This window comes from Microtus oregoni, unplaced genomic scaffold (assembly GCF_018167655.1).
Source record: "Microtus oregoni isolate MIOR12 unplaced genomic scaffold, Mior012 000025F_ref0000491, whole genome shotgun sequence".
Classification (NCBI taxonomy): domain Eukaryota; kingdom Metazoa; phylum Chordata; class Mammalia; order Rodentia; family Cricetidae; genus Microtus; species Microtus oregoni.
The window spans coordinates 16,611,906-16,630,819 of record NW_024543084.1 but is presented as its reverse complement, the minus strand read 5'-3'; the positions used below and the strand labels follow the sequence as shown (position 1 = coordinate 16,630,819).

General features: G+C 53.4%; 1 protein-coding gene across 2 annotated transcripts; it reads right to left on the bottom strand.

The window, feature by feature from the left end:
• Positions 1-5,163: 5,163 nt before the first annotated feature.
• On the bottom strand, positions 5,164-15,551 carry Ak1 (adenylate kinase 1). Of its 2 annotated transcripts, none has more exons than XM_041675136.1 (7): positions 15,460-15,551; positions 12,335-12,373; positions 10,953-10,988; positions 10,447-10,610; positions 9,578-9,694; positions 6,612-6,803; positions 5,164-6,463 (listed from the first exon to the last, which is right to left on the bottom strand). In XM_041675136.1, exons 2-7 carry the CDS (start codon positions 12,339-12,341, stop codon positions 6,395-6,397), a joined length of 585 nt encoding a protein of 194 aa, XP_041531070.1. In that variant the 5' UTR covers positions 12,342-12,373; positions 15,460-15,551; the 3' UTR covers positions 5,164-6,394. The 2 variants fall into 2 exon arrangements, with proteins under 2 accessions (XP_041531070.1, XP_041531071.1); XM_041675137.1 differs by lacking the exon at positions 15,460-15,551 and adding an exon at positions 12,551-12,688.
• Between the last annotated feature and the right edge of the window lie 3,363 nt (positions 15,552-18,914).

The following is an 18,914-nucleotide window of genomic DNA, read 5'->3' as shown; positions in this document are numbered from 1 at the left end:
GGGTAGCCTGCATTATATCAGGCTTTTTTTAAGTAAACAAACCCAAACCACCTTAATCTGACAGACCCACACTCTCTCAGCATCTCTGGGGACTGTTTCCACGCTTCCCCGGTTCGGAACTGGAAAATTCTGTTCCCTTTGATACTGCAGACAAAGAGCTTCCCATGCCTGGTAGACACCAGCACCCCCTCCCCTCCTCCCCACAGGCCTTTCCCCAGGATGCCTCTGACTCCCTAGCCCCAGGCAGGGTTCTGGTCAGTCTCACAAACTGCCTGCTTCTAGGTCTCTCTTGTCACTACAGCCTTTGGCTGTCACTCATGCAGGCCTCCCCCATGACCCCAGGGCTGGCAGAACCCAGGCCTCTGCAATCCCTCCCTCTGGGAACATCGAGGTCATCTCTTCACTGAGTTCTGCTTCCTTCTTCGTTTTCCACAACCCTTTCTCTACTTCGTGCAGGCGGCCCGAGAGAGCCAAGCCTGGCTCTACCCCTTGCTCCGCTTGGGCAACCATCACACTCAGAATGTAAACGCCAAGGTTCTCACAGGGCACCACGATCACCCCACCCTTCTTTCAGCTCCCCGCTTGACGTCTCTAAGGACCGCAGGGTTTTCTCCCCTCTTTTCAGTCTCCTCTCAAAAGGCACACAGTCAGCAAGGCTTCCTCTGACTAGCCCTTTTACTATTAATTTTGTGTACGTGTGTGTGTGTGTGTGTGTGTGTGTGTACGTGTGTGTGCACGCGTGTGTGTGTACCTAGGCATACATATGTGTACAACATGTGTGCAGTGCCCAAGGTGAGAAGAGACAATGGATTCCCTGGAACTGGTGTTACAATGGTTGTGAGCCGCCATGTAGGTACTGAGGACTGAACCCAGGTCCTCTGCAAGAGCAGCCAGTGCTCTTAACAGCCGAGCCGTCTCTCCAGACCCTGACCGTCACTTTTAAGATGGCTTCTCCTGATGGCTCAGCCTTTGAGAACACTGGCTGCTCATCCAGGGCACTTACGTCTAGCACTTCACGGCAGCTCACAACCAATTGTAACTTTAGTTCCGGGGATCCAGTGCCCTCCGTGGGCACCAGGCACGTTCACAGGTAAAACACCTGTACACACAAAATGAAATGTCTCTCTCCAGTGACCCACGGGCTTTCAGGCCACTAATATGTTGTCCTTCTCCCATCAAGAGTAGAAGTTTCCTGAGGTCAAGCACCAGGTTGCTGCTCTCTCCTTTTTTCCCCTTAAGGCCAATTCTGTTTTGTTTGTTTTTTGAGGCAGGGTTTCTCTGTGTATCTCTAGCTTTCTTGAAACTCACTCTGTAGACCAGGCTGGCCTCAAACTCAGAGATCCACCTGCCTCTGCCTCTTGAGAGCTGGGATTAAAGACATGTGCCACCATGCCCAGCTCAATTTGTCTTATTTTTAATTGTGTGTAGGTGTGTTTGTAGCCGCACAGCGGGCATGTGCCCACGCATGTAATGCCCAAGGAAGCAGCGAATCTCCTGGAGCTATGGCTAAGGATGGTTGTGAATCACACCACCTGACTGTGGGCACTGGGAACGGCGGGCATTCCAGACACACCAGAGGACGGACCTTGTCACCTGCTTGCCCAGTGCCCAGTCTCCTAAGTGACAGACTGAGACCCCAAGATGTGTGTGTGGAGGCCTACGAGCCTGAAGACAGAGTCTCCCAGAGAGAGGACAACTTCCCCAGTGCAGCTGGCCCCAGGGTCAGAGTCCCTGCATCAGAAAAGCAAAGTCCTTCAAAGCCACCTTCTGTTCCCAAAGGGAGTCACACAGACCTTCCTGTGGCAACCTGTGCCACAAAATTTCAAGTATCCCCAGAACTCAAGAGAATGCTGAGTTCCAGACCAGCATGGATACATAGGGAGAACCTGTTTCAGAAAAAAAAAATATAAAGAGGATTCTTCCTGAATTGTTGTCTTAATTCTCCAGACAATTTAAGCAGTTTAAATATATACTTATGAAGACATTTTTTATATACATATATGAAAAACTCACTAGAACCATTCAGGAGACCAAGGCCTCCCCTGAGCAGGGCTCCAGAAGCTCTGGATTATGTGTTCTGAGTTTGTAGAGGGTAAACTGAAGCCGGACAGAGGGCCTTGGCTGCAGGGGAGGGTAATAAATGCTGCTGTGTGGCCTGGGGGAAGCCCAACAACCTCTCTGAGCTACTTGCTCAGTGGAACCCCCGGTTTTCACAGTCCACACATGTTCAGAAGGGCGCCTGGCCCCCAGCCCTCTGAACACCCCCATCGTGGAGCCGCCAGGCCTTCCTGTTTACTCGAGGCCCCTCTCTGGGCTGGAAGGCGACAGGCTTGGCCTCCTCTGCTCCCTGCTTCCTTCCTCTCCCACTTCAGTGCCTCCGGCCAGGCGCTCAGGGGGCTCTGAGGCCAAGACACAGGGGTGCATTCCAGGGGAGGCAAATGAGGCCATCACCCCACCAATGCCTTCCACGGAGTATGCCCTCTCTGAGACTCTGTGGATATAGGGGCATTAATCCTACAAGCTATGGAGAACAATCCTCCAGGTCACAATGAGCAGCTGCCTGGAACGTCTGTAGAGACCAGAAGACAATGACGGCACTGGTGACCTTCTGATGCCGACCACACCCACCATATTCTCGTGGTGACTCCAGAGAAGACCCTGGTCCCCGCCCGCAGGGTACTGCCTATCTCTGACCTCGGTTTCTCCCACTGTAGAGCTGGTGATTTTCCTGAGCTGTTTGCAGTGTGACTTGAGGACCAGCTGCGCGGAGGCAACCCCTGCATTAGACCTGCTTTGTTTTTATTTTATTTACTTATTTTAAGACAAGGTCTCATGAAACCCAAGCTGGCCTTAGACTTGCTATGTAGCTGAGGATGACTTTAAATTTCTGATCCACATGCTAGAATAACAGGTGTGTGCCATGGTTAAAACCTGGAGTTTTTTCTGTGTGTTAGACAAGTACTCTACCCACTGAACTCCTGTCCAGCCGTAGACCTGATTTAAAAATAAGACATTATTTTTGTATGTGTGCATGTGTGCGCTTGTGTTCACGTGTGTGTGTGTGTGTGTGTGTGTGTGTGTGTGTGTGCACATGAATATGTGCCCTTGGTATCCAGAAAGAGGGCTTGGGTCCCATGGAACTAGAGTTACAGGCAGCTGTGAGCCCTCATCCCCACTCCCATGTGAGTCCCTGGAACGGAACTCTGGACCTCTGGGAGAGCAGCAAGGCCTCTTAAATACTGAGCCATCTCTCTAGACCCTAGTTTTGGCTTTTCCTTTAGACAGAGTGGTGCCATTGTAGCCCTGGCCGATACTGAGCTCATGACGATCCTCCTGCCTCAGTCTCACAAGGGCTGGGTTTACAGACCTTCCTACCTGGCTGTAAACCTTCCATAAGCCCCACCTACAAGGACTCCTTGTCCTTGAGGCTCAACTTGAACACTGCCATCCTTTCCAGCTAGCCACAGGTGTGCAGGACAATGATGCAAAGGGGAGGACTGGCTCTAGGAGGAAGCCAGAGGGGGACCCCGAAGGAGGAAGTTCAGCAGGATAGACGTCCTACCACAGACCCAAGCAGAGGACAGAGCTGTCCTCTATGGAGAGAGGTCTGTCTCAGCTGGAGCTCAGTGGCAGAACCCCTGCCTCGTGTGATCATGAGATCCTGCAGGGCCTCCATGGCTGGCAGCAGTCCTCAAAAACCTGATGGCTAAATGCAATCAACTTGTGGTCCTACATCACATCCTGGCTTCAGCCAATCGGCTCCAAGGAAGATTAAGGAGACATGGGAAGCCACACAAGGACCCTGTATTGGCTGGGCGACAGTGGGGACCCTACTGCTGCCACACAGACTATGTTCAAGAAAGTGTCCTGATTCCTCCAAGTCATATTTTAGGACTGGAGTGTTTCCCTTGGTGGCAGGATGGCGGCTGCATGTGGTGACACCTGCCTGTCACCTCAGAGCCTGGGAGATGGGGGAAGGAGGTCTGAGCCTGAGAGTTCACAATCAGCCTGACAACAAAGCAAGCTTCATCTTAAAGCGTGATTCTTGGGACGATGTGGTGGGGCAGACCTTCAGTATCATCATTCCAGAGGCAGGTGGATTTCTATGAGTTTGAGGCCAGCCCGTTCTACATAGTGAGTTCCAGGCCACCCTGAATCTGTATGGAAATGACTTTCGTGCCGTCACAGTGACACATGCATATACTGTCTAATGAATTGTGAGCACTCCAGAGACCACACAGAGTATATTAGAAGGTATCTGTAGGATCTTGTTCTCGTTTATTTTTTCTTCTTACTTTAGCAGGGAGTAGAGTCTGAGGGAAGCTCTCACTCTGCTTCCGACGCTGCTTGAAGACCCTTCCGTACATACGCTGCTTTGAATTTTCAGTGATGCTCTTGTTTCTGCAACCTGAATGCTGGATAACAGGGGTGAGCTGTAATCCACAACCAGCCTCCTTTTTTTTTTTTTTTAATGTTTATCAGTTCTTACACTATAATCCAAGCTGGCCTCCAACAACTTGTGGCAATCCTCCTGTCTTGTGATATAGGCATAAACTACCAGGCCAACAGTTAGTATCCCACCCCTACCCCGTCACGTAGGAGCACAGGCCCATGCCCCATGTCTAGCCTCTGCAGTATTTTACAAAGGACATAGGTATGTTCAGGGCCCTAGAACTAGATCCCTCCAGATGCTAATGGACAAAGTGACCCAGCGGTGCAGAGTTTTCGATTTGATCAGCCAGGTTTTCATAAACTGGGCCCCACACGAATTAACTGAGCTGTAATTCACAAAGACAGCTGGGGTTTTTCAGGCCTCTTTCTCCAGCTTTCCCATCCCCCGTGAACTGTTAAGACAACCATGTCCAGAAGGACTGTGGGGAGAAGTCTATGCAAGAGCGTATGTCTGCACAATTGTGTGTGCATGGGTATGCTTGCATGCGTGCACATGCATGTGTGCACGCGCATCTATATGGTGACATAGGGTGGGAGTTGCTACAGAGTGACATGGGGGTTCCAGACCCTTCCACTTTCCTAAAGTCAACATGGGGGACAGAGGACAAGTGTAGACAGCTCGCCCCCAAACCTTGGCTGAACAAAAGTGTGTTCCTGGTGATTCTGCCCTCTCCCAGCTAACACTGATTTGTTTCAGTACACTCACCGTTATAACTGAAATATGTTTATTTATTTTAAAGGACAGCTTGAATAGAGGGTGCAGACGGAAAGGTGGCCCCCTGGCAGGAACAGAAGGGACAAGCACAGTCACCCCCAGGGGCAGGTGCCCCTGGCGCAGCTGGGGCAGCCGGCTACAGGCTGTCTGGGCATGGAGGGGAAGTCACTAGTGATGGGGGCAGCAGAGGTCAAGGACCAGTGAGCACCAAGAGAGCCTTCCTATGTGATGAGAGGTGACAGCTCCTCTGGGCATCTCGGGTGTCCTCTCCAGGTTCCAGGCCTGGTCCTTGACCTCACGTCCATGTCTATGACAACTCACACGCCTTGATCAGTATGTCCTTGTCCTAACACTGAGGCTAAGGCCTGGGACACAATGTAATAAGTTTTAGAACTGAGGAAAAAGCTCACAGGATGGTGAGGCCTGGCAGGGCCACACCGAATCCCCCTCAGGAAGGCTACCCTGACCTCAGCGTGCCACCTAGCTGTATCTCCACTGCACAGGGCCTGCCACCTGGTAGCCACGTGGCCCCGGCTGGTGTGCCCGTGCCCTATGCCCACTGCAGCCCAGGCTCCAGTCAGAAACAGCGTGCTGGCCTAGTATACACGGTCACAGGATTGATCCCCAGCACCCCATAAACCAGGAGCGGCAGTGGTAGACGACACCTGTGGGCACAGCACTCAGAAGTAGAGGCAGGAGGATCAGGCTGTCTTCAGGTACATAGCAGATGTGAGGCCAGCTTGAGACACGTGAAATGCTGTCTTAAAAAAGAAGAAAAAAGAAAACTCACTCGAGAGAGATGATGGCTTAGAGTCAAAGCCATACGGTAAGGCTATGAGAAAGGGGCTGAACTTCAGAGCCCAGGAGCAATCTGTCTGTCAACCCAGAGGCCCCTAGGCCTGACACGGCTTGGCTGAGGAAGGCCTAGGATCCCAGCAGAGCTGGAGGGAGACAGGATGGCTGGGCTGAGGCACAGGCAAGAATGGGCAGGCAGTGCCAGACCCTCAGCTGTGGCAGCATGAATCACCTCACTAGGAAGCAAAGAAAAGGGAGTGAGCCCAAACGTCCTTGGCAATTCCTTTAGTGCTCGGATGTCCATGGAACAGGATAAGGTGGCTTCCTGTGTCTGTGCATAGCCCGGCAGGGTGGAGACGCTGGGCTCGAGCCAGGATGCCTGGGGTCAGGGGGCAAGGGTGGGGCGGGCTGGGAGCTGGCCAGGGTCTCCAGTTACTTCAGGGAGTCCAGGTAGTTGCAGACCTGGGAGAACACAGTGTCCACGGTGCCTTCGGCATTGACCTGCGGGGATACAGATGATGAGGGCAGAGATGCCACGGCAGGATCCACACACAGCCCCACTCCAATAGCGACTCACTGAAGTAGGGGGAGAAGGAGAAAGGGAAACAGAGGGAGAGGCTGGCCTAAGCGCCTCTCATAAGAACCCCACCTTGCGCACAATGCCGCGCTTCTCATAGAAGGAAATGACAGGTTCCGTGGCCTGGTAGTAGGTCTCCAGCCTCTTCTTGATGGTCTCCTCATTGTCGTCCACGCGGCCACTGGTCTCCCCTCGCTTCAGGAGTCGTTGGGTCATGGTGTCGGCGCCTGCGTCCACATACAGTAGCAGTGTGGGCTGTCCAATCTGTAGGAAGGACATGGTATCATTGGGACCTGTTCCTGCTTCCAACTCGGAAGCCCCACACGAGACCCACTCAGAACGTCAATCCTTTCCCCAAGGCAGCCAGAGGGCCTTCCTAAAAACAACTACCCGTCACTCCTCTGTTCACACCTCTTCCACAGCATCCTAGAACCTCCAAGAGAAAGCCCAACATCCTCGCCACAGGTAAAGCATCCTGTTCCTCCCTCCTTCCTTTTGACCACACTGGCCTATGCTTTTATCGGTCTCCATCCCATGCCAAGCCAGCACAGGTCCCTCTGCTGTGGGACCTGTCTCTTTGCCACATCTGAGACTGACTGAGCCTGAGCTAGAATCTCATCCCCCCAGGCAGTCTTCTCAGATGTGACCCTGACTATTCCTGGTCCCTTGGTCTCCCCTCCCCTTGACAGATTAGGTGTTTTCCTAGTGACCCCCCACTTCCCTCAGCCAAGACAGGAGCTGAAGACTGGATAAGGCCTGACTGACAGAAACCAGAGCAGGGACAGGGTGAAGACTGTTAGGAAATCTGAATGATGTCACTGTCACTGGTATCAGCCACTCATTACAAAGATGGCTTGGAGCCGTGTGAAGGAATAAGGCCTGGCAGCCCTGGATCTCAGTTCAGCCTCCAGTGCCTCTCCAGTGTCCCTTGCCCAGGCTGGACCTTGTTCTGAAGCTGGAAATGGACCCCAACCCTCAGAGCGGGGAGCCGGCTTCTCCCCACCAGCTCTCCAGGCCTGGCACCAGCTAGGCTGGGTTTGTGAGGGAAGGAGGAGGATGCCTGGTCTTCCTAGGACGAGGGAGGAAAAGCCACCTTTCTCTGGATAGCCTTGGGCCTGGGTTAGGACTTCTTTTTTTAAAAAATTATTATTATTTATTTATTTATTTATTTATTATGTATACAATATTCTGTCTGTATGTATGTCTGCAGGCCAGAAGAGGGCACAAGACCTCATTACAGATGGTTGTGAGCCACCATGTGGTAGCTGGGAATTGAACTCAGAACCTTTGGAAGAGCAGGCAATGCTTTTAACTACTGAGACATCTCTCCAGCCCCAGGTTAGGACTTCTTTACAGCCTCGGAGTTCAGCTGAGTCAGTCTCCAGAGGTTCTAAGCGGCTGTTACCCAGACTGCCACACACAGTTCCTCTCCTGCTTCTGTCCAACCAAGTGCCCTTCTGAGTCTGGGGTCTGTCTCCTGGGTGGTTGAGGGTTTAGAGTAACAAGCATCAACTACCTTAAGGGAGGAGTGATCACGTGACCTGCTGACCTTGGACAGTTTACCAAGTTCTTCTCTTACAGAAGACTGTGGGTGACAAAGGTCAGGTCAAGGCTGTCACCCCCATCCATCAGTCATCAGGTGCCCAGACACTCTGAGTCCCCAGGACCAAACAGAGCAGATTTTGGGTGGAGGTGGTGGGGCTATGGTAACAGCTAAATCTCTGGGCAGTTCATCCCTGGCTGGAGCCTCAGTTTCCCAATCTGGAAATGGGCATCTAGCTTGAGGAGTAGGCCTTGGACACTGCCCACCCCAAAGCAGCATTTTAGCTAGCAGGACAAGCCACGTTTTAGGCCCTCTCCTCCTTTAGTACAGTTCTGGCACCCTCTAGTGTCAAGATATGAGAACTTCAGTTATTTGGATACCAGAGGACGCCACCAAGCCCTGGGTGAAATCTGTAGTCCCTCGCAAAAATAGGCTATTATCGTAATAGGACTGATAGGCACTTTTATTTGCTGGATGTGGCCCTGAGGGCTGCAGGTGATGTCACACAACTGGGGAAATGGGGTTGCTACAGGCTCCGCGGCCTCAAGGAAAGCTAGACTAACCCCCATTTCACATATTGGCAAGCTAAGGCTCAGAACAAGGCAAGCATTTTCTTGAGGTCTTTAAGACTCTTAGAGATTGCAACATACAGTCCCCTGTTCTGGCTGTGCCTTACAGAGGTGGGCAGGAGTGAGACTGGACGTATTCTGCCCCAAGCCCACCAGGATGCCCAGTTAGCCCTCCACCCCACCTTTGTTTCCCCCCCACACATACATACACACAGCACCTACAGCCCCACAGTCCCGTGTGTGGCCGTATGTGGTGTAAATGTATGCATACATGCATGTATTTGCCAGCATATGAATTCACATGCATGCACTCCTATAGTGCTTGCTACATCCAGAGCACATGTGTGCACATATGTGCACTGTGTGTGTATGCATCCTATGTTGCCAATTGCTTGTGTAGAAATGGGTCATGTGCACAAAGGTCCGTCTGTGCATATGTGTGTTTGGGGGAGGCATCTCACTCTGTAGACCTTGTTTTCCCAATGGACAAAGGCTTGCTGAAGCTTAGAACTGTCATTCTCTGCCTCCTGAGTGCTGGGATTAAAGGTGTGCGCCACCACCACCCGGCAGAACTGTCATTCTTGATGCCAGCTCTCCCCAGCCAGGTTCCCTGCAGCTGGGAAAGAATATGGGTCCTGTCCCTGGCATTCAAGGTTCCAGTCAGAGTTGAGGATCCTTCTTCCATATCATCCTGACCCCATCTTCTGGTCAACCCGGCCAGTACTGCTCCTGACCCTTGGGCTGTGTGTTTCTGAGGTGACAAGTACCACAAAGATGAAGTCTCTCAAATCATGCCTTTCCTTGCAGCAGTTATGATGGGTCTCATGTGACCTTCCCCACCCTTCCCCTGCAGCCTCCATTACCCCTCCTCCCTCTTTTCAGCAGCAGCCCGGGCCCTGGCCAACAACCGATCAAGGGCCTCTTACCCGCTGTTCAAACTCTTCTCCCTGCTTCACCTCCCTCGGGTAGCCGTCAATCAGGAAGCCATTGGAAGACTCCACTTTGGCCATCATGGCATCGCGAAGCATGTCCAGCACCGTATCCTGTTGTGCAGCACAGGGGCTCCTGAGCTTTCTCTCCCTACCCCTCTGGGCCTTGGCTCATGTTGGTCTACCCAAGCTGCCCTCGTTCCTGGAGCATGCATGAGTCCCAGAAAGCCCATCTCTCCAGGGTACTGAACCAGCTCTTGCAGGCTTCCTGTCCCCACCCTAGCCATGTTCAGGGTCTTGGGGAGGGGACAGATGGAGACACATTTGACTTACGATTCTAAGCATGACACAGAAAGGAGGGATAAAATATGAGTAAAGAAGGGGACCAATGGGTCAGCAGGATGGCTGGGTGGGTAAAGGGTGTTTGGCACCAAGCCCGATGGCTTGAGTTTGATCTCCAGCACCCACAAGGTGGGAGGATAGAATCAACTCCTTCAAGTTGTCCTCTGACTGCCACATGGGTGCCGTGGAACCCAATAAACAACATAACAGAAAGGGACTACTCCTCCATTCTAAAGTTAGGGGGTCTGAGTGCCAACAAAGAAGGTCATTCCAGCCATAAGGGAGTTAGGACAAACAGCCAAGGTCCTAGGGATGCAGAGTGGGAGTCAGGGTCGTAGTCATTTCTGGAAGCAACATTTGACCAAGGGCAATGGGGAACCAACCACACAGGCTTCCAAGCTAGAGAGGGACCTGGTCACCCTTGACAGCATGTCACAGGGTTTGCTGGTTGACCTCAGGGGCTCAGGCTCAGAACCGCAACCACGCCACTGTCCTCCACCCCAGTCCCCAGCAGGGCCCTTTACCAGTGGCACCAGCTGTCCCTTTTCCATGATGGATGATAGCATCTTGCCCCTTTCCGATCCTGAGCTGACTTCTGCCCGCAGTAGGTCCCCAGTGGAGAGATGGGTGTAGCCATATTTCTCCACAATCTTCTCACACTGGGTGCCCTTTCCTGAGCCAGGCCCACCTGCAAGCACCAACGCATTCAGTAACCCCAAAAAGGAAGCCCTAAGGAAGGACACTGATAGGGTCCCTCAATGAAAGAAGACCAGAAGACCCCACAGGCCTTTAAACCCACCACTCGGGAGGCAGAGGTAGGCAAATCTCTGTGAGTTTGAGGGCAACCTAGTCTACAGAGGAAGTTCCAGGACAGCCAGGGCTATGCAGAAAGACCCTGTCTCAAAAACAAAAACAAAACAAACAAACAAACAAAAAACAAAACAAAACAGGAAGAACCCCAGTCCCAGACTTCCACAGCGCCTGCTCAGATCCTTCCTGCTTGCCCAGCATGTGTTTGTCTACAACTCACCCACCACAAAGATGATCTTGGCTTTCTTCAGTTTCTCTGTGGAGAGAACAGGAGACAGGACTCAGTCAGTGATTGGCTAGACAAGCAGACAGAGGTACCTCGGGGACCCAGGCTTGCACAGAGTGAGCAGGGATGGGCACGGGGTGTTCTGAACAAAGCCCAGAGGCTAAGAACTCAGCTAAGAACTCAGAGGAGGTTAAGGGACTAGGATGGTAACCCTGTGGCGCCTTCTGGGGGTACCCCACCCCAGGTATTGGTCACCTCTGGCTTTCCTGTCTCCCTCTTCTTGAGTGAACAGCAGCCCATGACCCTGTTAGAGCAGCCGCCTCCCCTCTGCTCCCTGGCTTGGCCCTCCCCCTTGCTGTCCTTCCCAGTAGTAGTAACTTGGGCTGACAACCACAACATATTTTTGCCATAGAGATGGTTGCCAGGGAGGAGGCCTGTGGGCAAATGGGACTCTTACTCAGACAGGGAGGTAAGCAGACTTCCCAGACTGCTTCCTTAGAAGCCACAGCCTGGGGTGGAAGTAGGTGACAGAGTGGAATGAGTGAGGCCCTGGGTCCCCTACCTGATGCTGTGCAAAAGGACCTCACAACTCCCTGTGGAGAGGGAAACTGAGGTCTACAGAGGGAGGGGCTTACCCAAGGGACACCTGAACTCAAACTGGAACCCAGGACTTTCTCCCAGGTCTCCTCCCCTTAGGAAGACGGAACTGGGCAGGGATCTCACCAAGAAGCAGCCTCTTTGTTCTGTCCCTGACTCAGGAGGAGGTGGAATTCTGTCCCTGACCCAGGAAGCTCAGGCTGCTAGGGGGCCAGAGCCTTGAGGAACTGTCAGGGAAATGCCTAAGGCAGCTAAGGGACAGACTGGCGGCCGCTAGCTTTAGACAGTAGCAGCACTCATGTCTGACTAGCTCTCTGAAGGGCCACCCAGGCAGAGGCCCAGGACCGGGGAATGTGCTGCCAGAAACCAGAGCCCACCCCGGCACTCTGCCCGTATCCCAGAGCATAGGAGCAAGGAAGACTCAAGACTTTAGGATCCACCTGATTGGCAACAGGGACACTGAGTCCCAGCAAGGGCCAGACATGAGCCTGTCCCACCCCACCCCCCTGCTTGGAGGTGATACAACTGGAATTGCTGTACAGCGTAGCCCCATGCCCAGCATCCTCCTTCCCCAGAAAAGGGCAGGCTTGACTATAAATATTAGCATAGGTGAGTTCTGGGGCCCTCAAAGAGGCCTTGCATATTAGGCGGAGAGGCCAGACATATCGTGACAGGCCAGAGGAGGACGCCTGGGGCCTCCGCCAGCTCTTCCAGACAACCCGTGAGAACTCACACCCCTTGACACACAGACACTCTGTAGCCAGGAGAGGGCCTCATACCTTCCATCCTGCTGATTTCAGGGAGCTAGCTCGGTGGCTCTGCAAGACAAGGCACAGGCAGGGGTGAAGGGTTCTCCTCCCACCCCTGACTCAGCTTCCACCAAGCCCCACCCACAGCAGCGGCAGGTAAGTGCCAGGCTCCAACATGCAATTTCCAAACAGAGGCTAAAAGGGAAGACAGACGCCCGGGAGGCAGAACGACCTTGGAAAAGTCACCTTTCTGCTGGCTCCTACTGCCTCTATCACCCCTCCAGTGTGTGCCTTGGTCTGTTTGGAGGCACCTGGGTGGAGGTCACAGAGGGGCGTGAACAGCACTGTGGAGTGTACAGAAAGAGTCCCTAGTGCATGAGGCCAGGTGCCTTGACAACGCTCCCCGCTCCCCGGGCACGGGAATATTGGCCCGAGTGTCCTGCTTTCTTGCCTGGGGACAGAACAGGTGGGAAGAAGAGTACTCTAAGACACAGAGACCCAGGGACACTCCCAGGGCACGATCCTTTACAGTTTGTTGGGTTTTGTTCTGTTTTAAGACAGGGGTCATTCTGTGTAGCGCAGACTGACATCAAACTAACAGCAACCCTCTTGCCTCTGCCTCCCCAGCACTGGGAGGGACTGCAGGAGTGTTCGCCATATCTGGTTCTTCCTGGTTCCTTTTTTTGCTTTTAATTTTATATGGATGACTGTTTTCCTGCATGTATGTAAGCGAACCATGTGCACACAGAACATGAAGACGCCACAAGTGGATGACACATCTCTTGGAACTAGAGTTACAGGTGGTTGTGAGCTATCTATCATGTGGGTGTTAGAACCAGAACCTGGGTCCTTTGGAAGAGCAGCAAGTGCTCTCAGCTGCTGAGCTAGCTCTCCGACCCTTTTCCAGTTTTCTTTTCTTTTTTTTTTTTTTTTTTTTTTTTGTTTTTCGAGACAGGGTTTCTCTGTGGTTTTGGAGCCTGTCCTGGAACTAGCTCTTGTAGACCAGGCTGGTCTCGAATTCACAGAGATCCACCTGCCTCTGCCTCCCGAGTGCTGGGATTAAAGGCGTGCGCCACCACCGCCCGGCCCCTTTTCCAGTTTTCAAACTGAAGCAGGCCCAAGTTCACCTCACGAGAGGTCCTACCACTCACCCCACAGGGAGCTTGCTTCACCATCCCCAGTTTGCCCACCCTTTCTTCACAAATCCCAACCCCTCCAGCCTCTTTCAAACTACTTCCTCGGCTGGGCGGTGGTGGTGCATACCTTTAAACCCAGCACTTCTGGGGAGGCAGAGGCAGGCAGATCTCTGTAAGTTCAAGGCCAGCCTGGTCTTCAATAGCTAGTTCCAGGACAGACTCCAAAGCTACAGAGAGAGAAACCCTGTCTCGAAAAACCAAAACAAACCAAAACAAAACAAAAAACTATTTTCTCATTCCCTCCCTGTGGTCTATGTCCCTAGATCATGGCCCGCCTCCACGGAGCCTCAGGGTACCACACACACACACACACACACACACACACACACACACGTATTTTCCTTGGCAAACAATTATGTGACCCTCCTGCTCACAGTCTTCCATGTATTGTCCTCTTGCCTCCCCAGTCAAACCTGAACCTCACCTCTCAACCTATCTGGCAGGGGCTGGGCAATCTGGCTGCCCCTCCCCCGCACCACAGGCCTTTGCCTCCCGACTGCACCTGCCCACCGGCCCACAGGCCTTTGCAGTGCTATGTCCAATTCTTGGGGGATGTCTTTCTCCAAAGCTACTGGAGACCTCAGCTTGTCTCACCTACTTCAGAGAGCCTTCCAAGACTCCGCCGCACAATTCCACAGGTGTCCCCTCTGAACTGCTGGTGGCAGGGCACCCAGCAGAGGGTACCAGACTGTTCTCTTGCACCATGAGCCTTGTTCCTGGTCCTGATTGGGCCTGGCAGGAGATGAGCCCTGGACTGGGACCCTCATTCCATCTTACCTGTCATCTGGGGAGGGGACTGAGGCTGGGGAGGAAGGCAGACTAGCTCCAGTCTCTGTCTGGGTTCAAGCTCAGGCCTGGAGCCCCACACCAGACAAGGACCTTGAGCAACTTTGCACAGATACACGAGCAGACAGCTTGACAGCTTCTAGTCCTGCAGACTGTGCAGAAGGGGACGTGGAGCTGCCAAGCCCCTCAGCAGTTACCCAGGGGAGGAGGAGTGTCCCCGGCTCTGGACAGCCACCAGGATGTCCTAGGAGGCCACTCTACTCCACATGCCCCACCCCTCCTGGTAACCTAAGCTCCTCTGCCCCACAGACACCTGCCACTTCCTTGATCTAAAATAACTTAGGTCGTGAGGAGGCCTCCAGGAGGCAAGGGGTCCCAGGCAGAGTAAGGTTACAGACTAAGCAATCAGGCCTTATAAGGTTCCCTGGGCCAAGGCCCCAGTGACTCCTAATATGAGCGGAGTTGTCTTCTAGGTAGTTCAGGGAGCAGAGGCCCCATAGGACAACCATCTCTAATCACAAGGCCTCGACAGACGCTCTCACAGAAGCTGGCGAGCAGATAGGGTTCAAATCACAGCTCCATCTCTCAGCTGTGTGACCTTGGGCAGCCACTGTCCCCTCTCTTGCCAGTCTGCCTGTTACTCAAGTGTCGTGGGTAAGTAGCTGCCCAGAGCTGTGAGTCAGGCTCCAAGGCTCCTTCACAGCCCCTGATCCAGCAGGAGGTGCTGGCAGGGCTCCACCGTTCAGAGGCCCCAGGTCCTCCCAACACTCAAAGTGACATTACAGCTCTAGGAGTGCCGAGGCTGCCATTACCCAGGTCCCCAGGTCCTCCGGGGCAGGGACATAGGCTGTCTGTCCCCCTTTCCTTAGGGCCTCAGCAGGGATCTGCCAAGGGCACAGACCTGAAGCCCCAGAAATGCCAGGTGGGACAAAGGGGTCTGTGAGGCTGGGAGGAGTCTCTCACACACACAGCCACAGGGCACATGCACCCAGAGCTGAAAGAACACACATGCAAATGCTCAGTTCATAACCATGGATACAAACAACAAACACACGAGACACACAGAACCCAAGGGCAGCCTGACACAAGCACCCCCACCTTCCCACAGGTGATGTCTCCCCACTCCCTCGGTGGGATCCGCATGGGCAGACAATGGAGCAGTCACACACTGACCTGGGGGAGGGTGTAGTGGGCGCTGGGGCCAGTTCGTTCCCTGCCAGTCCTCTCAGCTGCCTGCAAAGGCGGCTATTTATAAGGCTGTCAGCGCGCACGCATGGCATGCTGGGAGCCAGCACTCTGGCGAGATGGCAGGGAGAGGGGAGGGAAGAGGGAGAGGGGGGGAAGAGGAGGGGAGAGGAGGAAGCAGGGACTCTGATGGAGAGCCTCTCAAGAGTGAGCGTCCCCAACAGGCACCCCAGGGACTGAACCTGCACACAGAAATTTACCACTCCCCTGTGCCCACATCACTCCCCACGGACAAGGGTTCTACAGCTGGAGAAACTGATGCTCACAAGGACGGGTTGTGTGTAAGATCTCACGGCGCTGGTGGCAAAGAGGCAAGTAAGAAGGGAGGGGGACCAGGGTATGGACCTTGGGGTTCAAGGGCCACAGTCCTCATGCTCTGAGACCCCCCACCCTGAGACAATTTTGTTGGAAAAGACTCTGAGCTCCTCTGGGACCCCGAAGATCTGGTGGTTAGGTAGATAAGCCAGCCCTGACCCCAAGAAGCTGCCGGCAGTGTCCCATAGTTGAGCACTTGAGATACAGACTTTCAGAATGTTCTGTGTATCCAGCCTGGGGTATAAACCATGAGAGAGCGCTCATTGTGAGCACGTGGGTGGAGCACTAAGCCAGCAGCCGACCAGCTGTGTCCAGGGAACCCAGAGTAGGACCCAGAAGCTACCTGAGGCTCCTGGGTGGGAAGTCACTCTGCAGGACAACGGGCACTGGCTGACAGGTACTCAAACAGCAGGGCACAGATGAGAGCCCAGGACCCTCAAGGTTAAGAACTTGTGTATTTGACAGTCAGCGGCTCCAATGGCGAGTTGGGGTGAAACTGCAAATTGTCTTGTAAATGCTAGGGAGCCACAGAAGTTTGGGTGTTGCCTTAGCAACAGCAGCAGCACGGATACCAAGATGCCTGATCTAGTCCCAACTCTGCCACCTGTGACATCATCAAGCAACCTCACTTTTGCAGTTGGGGGGGTGGGGGCTCAGTGAGTCAGAGGTACCGGGTTGCTCTGAAAGACCTCTGAGAAGACCTCGGTGGGTGTATGCCGTGACACAGCTTTTGGGGAAAGCAGATCAATGATGTCATCCAAACTTCTACCAGATCCTACTCTTAGAAACCCATTCAAGCTAACGCTTGTGGGAACAAAGTTCATAACGGAAGGCTCTTCATGCCCGCCGTGACTGACTGGGGGCCATGGTATAGCAGGATGCATGGGGGGCAGGGACCCTGCCATAAGTGGAAAAGAAAGCCAACTTGCTGGGTAGCAGCCCCTTAGTGCGAGACATGAAATTCACCTGCCCAGGTCTGATCTCATCTGAATAAAAATGATTGTAAGCCGGGCGGTGGTGGCGCACGCCTTTAATCCCAGCACTCTAGGGGCAGAGGCAGGCGGATCTCTGTGAGTTCAAGACCAGCCTGGTCTACAAAAGCTAGTTCCAGGACAGGCTCCAAAGCCACAGAGAAACCCTGTCTTGAAAAACCAAAAAAATAAAGAAAGAAAGAAAGAAAGAAAGAAAGAAAAGAAAAGAAAAAAGAAAAAAAGTCCAGCTTGGTCTACAGACAGTCAGGGCTACACAGAGAATCCCTGTGTCCAAAATCCAAACAACAAAAAAGTGAAAGCAGTTTAAAACACTAAAAGATATTCTGAGGGCTGGGAGATGGGTTCTGCTGTCCCAGGGACCCAAGTTCAGGCCCAGTTGTCCTCTGGACGGTTGGGAAGGCTCACAACAGCCTTTAACCCCAGCTCCTCCCTGTGGCTTCCTTGGCCACCTGCATTCAAATGCATATGCCCACACACTAACATATAATTAAAAGTAAAATTAAACATGTGACTACAGAAAGAATGTGAGGGCTTGAATAGGAGTCCCACAGGGGTGAGAATTCGAGAGGTAGGTGGCCCTGGGCCACTACACTGAGGCTCCCAGCAGGACCAGCTGGGGTTAGTATTGATAGAAGGGACAGGAGTGGGCACGTCCCAGGTGGACTGGTGGAACACGACCACCAACAGCCACAGGAAAGACGCAATAGGAGGCAGAGAGGCTAGGGCCTCTGGCAGAGAGAGAGAGAGAGAGAGAGAGAGAGGAGACGTGAGCCATGCATGGTTTCACAGAACCCCCCATCCCAACCCAGGAGTGCAGACAAAGACACAGGGCCTGGATTTCAGAGTCACAGAGAGGGGGGCTTCAGAAACCAGAAGGTTTCCAATGGGTTCCACCTGAGGTGAGAATCTGGGGGGACGGGACAGGATGAGGCCCTGGGATCTCTACTCAGCTCAACTGACGTCCCCAGTAACAGGCCCATATTCAGCATCTAACCTCTTCTTCACACTCACCTGTGGGCGAGCGGAGGCACCAGTATTACGGGTGAAACTCTACCGGGACACCCCTGAGAGGATCCAGCTCCCCAAAGGCCTCCACATGAAGCTGGTTTGCCGTCTCCAGGCTCACTCAAGGCTCAGGACACCCCTATTATGACACCGTAAGAAGCCTCTGCTTCTCTGGTCCCTTGTCACTGCCTGCATCACAGTGGTAGCTTAGCTCCTGGCCCTGACACCTTCTAACCTCCTGCCTAGCCAGCTGCTGCCCCACAGAGGGCTACAGACAAGTACCAAGGCTTTGCCACCCTCAGGCGAGTGGTCCCAGCTGCTGGGCAGCTGGCCCTGAGTCCCCCTGCTTTACCACTCCTTACTGTTGCTGTCACTGAGTTACTGGTCCCCGTTGACACTGTAATATGGTTTGTGGCATCTGATGATTAACGAACCACACAGGACAAGGAACAAATGCTAGGTGTCTCTCTGGCCCCCCGGCCCTGGTGGCCCACCGTCTTGCCTGGCCTGGAGCCCAGGACAGCTCTCGTTCCTAGCCCCTGCGCAGTCTGTCCTTGTCTCTCACAGTCACCCTTTGTTAGGCCTGCTCCCAGGGGACTCTTATCTGCTGTAACAGGCTGTAATTTCCTCTCTGGAGTCAGGGACCCTTCACCTCCTGCCTGTCTGGAGTAAACAAGCCCTTACACTAAGAGGCTGGCAGCCATGTTTACAATCTGCCAAGCTCCTTCTACCTAGAAGGCCGGTTTCCTGCCTCCAGGGCCTTCTCCTTTTCAGCTGTTCTCTGAGGCTTCAGAATTCTTCCAAGAGCTCGCGGTGCTCCTCCCGCTTCTGAACCCGAGCTCCTTGCCAGCCCGCAGTGTTTAACCACTGGCACTCCAGACACAAAATGCCTTGCCCAACATCAGATCTATCCTGTCTGGACCCAAGACTCCCCAGGCAGCTGGAATCGAGAGGTTTGACACTGCTCATGAGCGCTCCTAACCCAAAGGCTACAGGTTGGTCCTTAGCATATTCCCAGCTGGGAGAGAGGACACAAGCAAAAATGCAGACTCAAGACACAGAATACCGAGC

What these genes read in the sequence shown, in the direction of transcription:
- Ak1 (XM_041675136.1), bottom strand. An exon ending in GAGAAGAGTTTGAACAGCGG is followed by an intron (nt 6,804 to 9,577) that starts GTAAGAGGCCCT and finishes TCCTTCCTACAG; the next exon opens with ATTGGACAGCCCACACTGCT. An exon ending in AGCGCGGCATTGTGCGCAAG is followed by an intron (nt 6,464 to 6,611) that starts GTGGGGTTCTTA and finishes GTATCCCCGCAG; the next exon opens with GTCAATGCCGAAGGCACCGT.